This window comes from Mandrillus leucophaeus, unplaced genomic scaffold (genome assembly GCF_000951045.1).
Source record: "Mandrillus leucophaeus isolate KB7577 unplaced genomic scaffold, Mleu.le_1.0 Scaffold29, whole genome shotgun sequence".
NCBI classification, from domain to species: Eukaryota; Metazoa; Chordata; class Mammalia; order Primates; family Cercopithecidae; genus Mandrillus; species Mandrillus leucophaeus.
Window position 1 is genome coordinate 1,917,731 of NW_012103031.1, and position 4,248 is coordinate 1,921,978.

Genomic DNA, 4,248 nt, shown 5'->3' on the forward strand with positions numbered 1-4,248 from the left:
TTTTGCCTTAAGTATTCTCTTTTTGCCAAACTACTAAGATGAACATGAGGTATTTTATTGTATTTCTGATATCTGCAGTAAATTGCTTATGTGCTCAGTGGTGGTTTTTGTTGTTGTTGTTGTTTTTCCACCAAATACTAGATTAGAGGGAAAAATAACCATTAGCTATTTTTTTTTAAATTTTTTTGCTCTGTGGCCCAGACTGGAGTGCAGTGGCGCAGTCTTGGCTACTGCAACCTCTGCCTCCCGGGTACAAGCGATTCTCAGCCTCCCAAGTGGCTGGGATTACAAGCATATGCCACCATGCCCAGCTAATTTTTGTATTTTTAGTAGTGAGGGGGTTTCACCATGTTGACCAGGCTGGTCTTGAACTCCTGACCTCGAGTGATCTGCCTGCCTTAGCCTCCCAAAATGCTAGGATTACAGGCGTGAGCTGCCGTGCCCAGCTATTAGTGAACATTTTTGTAGTGCTTATTCAGTAGCAGGCACTGTTCCAGCAGCTTTCTGTATATTGATAAATTCATCTATCTTTGTGACAACCCTGTGAGGTAGGGACACAGATGAGGAAACTGAGACTGAGAGGTTAAATACCTGCCCAAAGTCATCAAGCCAGTAAGCGCAGAACCTGGGAGTCAGACTCTAAACTTCGTGGTGTTCAGCACTCTGCTTTGGTCTAAGTCTCCTAGTCTATGAAATGGGACCAGCTATCACTCCTGTACCACAGGTTTGTTCTGAGAATCAAATGTGCCCCTGACTGGCCGGGCGCAGTGGCTCACGCTTGTAATCCCAGCACTTTGGGAGGCTGAGGTGGGTGGATCACGAGGTCAAGAGATCGAGACCATCCTGGCCAGCCAACAAGGTTAAACCCCGTCTCTACTAAAAATACAAAAATTAGCTGGGCATAGTGCCCACGCCTGTAGTCCCAGCTACCTGGGAGGCTGAGGCAGGAGAATCGCTTGAACCAGGGAGGCAGAGGTTGCGGTGAGCCGAGACTGTGCCACTGCACTCCAGCTCGGGCGAGACTCCGTCTCAGAAAAAATAAAAATAAAAAAATGCGCCCCTGGCTGTGACCAAACATTGCGAAAAAAGCCCTTATAGTGACGGCAGGGGTGTAAGTGGTACATGTTTCTGTGGTTGCATCCGAGTCCACTATGCTTGGATTGTAAGGGACCAGGGGATGTGGCCAGTCACTGCAGTGCATCGTCCGCCATGTCCTCCCCTCCGGTCTTCTGTGTGGGAGCCATCATTTAGTACACAGTTTGGTGATGCATCAGATGGTCCCAAGTTGCTTCCTGTGTGCCTCTGAACACAGGGTGGAGGAGGTGTTGGTTTGGGTGGTGCTGGGTGAGGGGTAGGTGAGGCCTCTGTGGCCTCTGATGAGAGCACTCCAAGCAGGACACAGCCCTTGGGAGGTCAGAACAGTCGAGGCAGCTGCCTCCCCCCTCACATTCTAAACTGCGGGTCCCTGCAGGGAGAAAGGGAGGCCACAAAGGCCGGGCGAGGCAGTATACGAGCCCTGAGGAGATCGACGCACAGCTGCAGGCTGAGAAGCAGAAGGCCAGGGTGAGTACGTGCCTGTCCAGGCCACGCCAGTGGCCCAGGGTGGTGCTCTGCTAATTTGGTTCACAGAGAGGCCAGGCAAGGACTACCCATTCGCAGGGACAAGCTAGCACGTGGCGGTCGGGAGGGCAGTGAGCCCCAGGTGTGAGTCTCAGAACAACCAATGACAGTCAGGGCATGGGCATCCTCTGCCTGGATGGGTTAGAAAGAACTGTGGCCGCTCTGCAGCAGCTGCCTTAGTAGGGCCCTGTTCTTGGTCTTGTGCACCTACTTTCTGGAGGCTCTCCCTCCTGCAGGCCCTGTCCATTCACAGCTCAAGCTCCCAGCACCCCTGCTTGTCTGCTGCAGCCACACAGGACGATTTGCCACACTGCACATGACATGTGCCCTGACTTCCCACACCCCCATCAGCAGCGTGCTCTCCATCCCTGGAGACGTTGTTTAGCCTCTCCTCCTCTGTGACTTGTGCCTCCCCTCCAGCCAGAGCTGATTTAGTAGTTCCCTCTCCTTTGCTCCCATAGTACATTGTTCAGGCCCCTGTTAGGAAATAGAATACATTCCCATCGTCAGCATCTGCATCCTTACCACATCATTAGATTGATGCCTGGATCAAGGGCCTAAGGGAGCAGTCAGGGCCAGATGGGTACACAGCCGTGACGTGCCCCAGGAGCCTCAAGAAGGGAAAGGCCACATCCAGCTGTGGGGTCTGGGAGGGGTCCTTGGGGGAGCCGGCAGCTGAGCAGGACATGGAGAATGTGTGGGCAAGTGCCAAGAGATGAAGGACATGAGGTTTCTGTAAGGGACATTTTTGGTGGGAAGGCAAGAAAGGTGGAGGGAAGCAGCCTTCTGAGGTGTTGTTCTGGGAAGCTGGTGCATGAGGTCACCTGTGTGGGTGGGTCGGGGGGGATGGCTTGCCATGGAGTGAAGTGGAGAGCGGAGAGGACTTGCCTGGGAATGCCAGCATGATTTGGCAGCTGCATGCAGCAGGTGGGAGCTGAGCAGGATGGTGGTTTTCAGCCTGGTGGCTGAGTCCTTCTGACTCCAGGAAACAAACTTCTCACCCTGGCTGAGGTGGCTGGGTTAGGAAGGGGAGCAGGACCTTCTGTGGCTGTGTGAGGGGCTTGCTGGACTGTGGGAATGGCCTGTAAGCTGTGGTGCTGAGTGTGTAGGCTGCCTGTGTCTGGCCCAGGTCCCATTCCCTGGGGGCCAGGGTCACAGTAGGACCCTTGTCATCCTTGGTTCCATCCTTCCAGCGGCTTGATTTCTCAAGGTCCACAATCTGGGGGGTGATGGGGTCACAGTCTTGGGGATTTGTTTTGCATTTTTGATTCTGCAGGTTGTCCATTTCTGAAACAGGAAGAAGAGGAGCAAAAAGAAGGTGGAGATGGGGCTGCAGGTGACCCCAAAAAGGAGAAGAAATCTCTAGACTCAGATGAGAGTGAGGATGAAGAAGATGACTACCAGGTACTGAGTCTTTTGTGGACCTGGGGCCTGGACTCATTCATTCAACAAACAAACATTGAGTGACCGTTTAGTACCAGTCCCAAAGGTAGATGCAGACAACGTCCTTGCTCTTGAGGGTTTACACTCTATGGGAGATACAGACAATAAAGACGTAAACAGAGAGTGTCATTTCAAGTAGTGAGAAGTGTTACTAACAAACAGACTGTGATTGAGGGGACCTGGAAAAGCATTGTGGTGGTGAAGCAACTTATACACTGAGATCTCAAAAACAAGGTGCAGCCAGCTGTGTAAAAATTGGCATGCAGAGCAACTGAGAAACTAGATTAGCAAGCGCAAAGGTCCTGTGGTGGGAATAAGCTTGGCATGTTCAAGGACCAGACAGGGGCCAGTGTAGCTGTGACTTAGTGGGTAAGGAGCAGAGTGGTCCAGATGCAGGAGAGATTGGCAAGGGCACCTCCTGTGTAGTTATTGAAGGGGTTGGGGTTTCTTTTCTTTCTTTTTTTTTTTTTTGAGACAGAGTGTTGCTCTGTTACCCAGGCTGGAGTGCAGTGGTGCAATCTCGGCTCACTGCAACTTCCGCTTCCTGGGTTCAAGTGATTCTCTTGCCTCAGCCTCCCGAGTAGCTGGGACTATAGGTGCGCACCACCACGCCTGGCTAATTTTTTGTATTTTTAGTATAGATGGGGTTTCACTGTGTTAGCCAGGATGGTCTTGATCTCCTGACCTCATGATCCGCCTGCCTCAGCCTCCCAACATGCTGGGATTATAAGCGTGAGCCACCGCCCCGGCCCCTTTTTCTCTTTTTTTTTTTTTGAGACAGGGTCTCGTTCTGTCACCCAGGCTGGAGTGCACGGCTCACTGCAGCCTCAACCTCCCAAGTAGCTGGGACCAAAAGCACACGCCACCACACTCAGCTAAGTTTTAAATTTTTTGTGGAGACGGGGATCTCACTATATTGTCCAGACTGGCACCACATTCAGCTAATTTTTAAATTTTTTATGGAGACGGGGTTCTCACTATATTGCCCAGGCTGGTCTCCAACTCCTGGGCGTAACTAATCCTCCCACTTTAACCTCCTGAGGTGTTGAGATTACAGTATGAGCCACCATGCCTGGCATGGGACTTCTTTATGGTGGGTAGTGGCAGCTGGGGAAGGCCTTGAAGGGTGAGAGAGACATGACCAGATATGCGTTTGTTTGCTTTTTTTTTTTTTTTTTTTTTTTT

General features: G+C 51.5%; 1 protein-coding gene across 2 annotated transcripts in view; it reads left to right on the forward strand.

The window, feature by feature from the left end:
- The window catches only part of PDAP1 (PDGFA associated protein 1), a 13,267-nt gene that overhangs the window by 2,671 nt on the left and 6,348 nt on the right, over positions 1-4,248 (forward strand). For both annotated transcript variants that reach the window (XM_011985789.1, XM_011985787.1), the window contains exons 2-3: positions 1,472-1,563; positions 2,917-3,024. In XM_011985789.1, the coding sequence (XP_011841179.1) occupies positions 1,472-1,563; positions 2,917-3,024 (200 nt within the window). The remainder of the gene's footprint in view (positions 1-1,471; positions 1,564-2,916; positions 3,025-4,248) is intronic.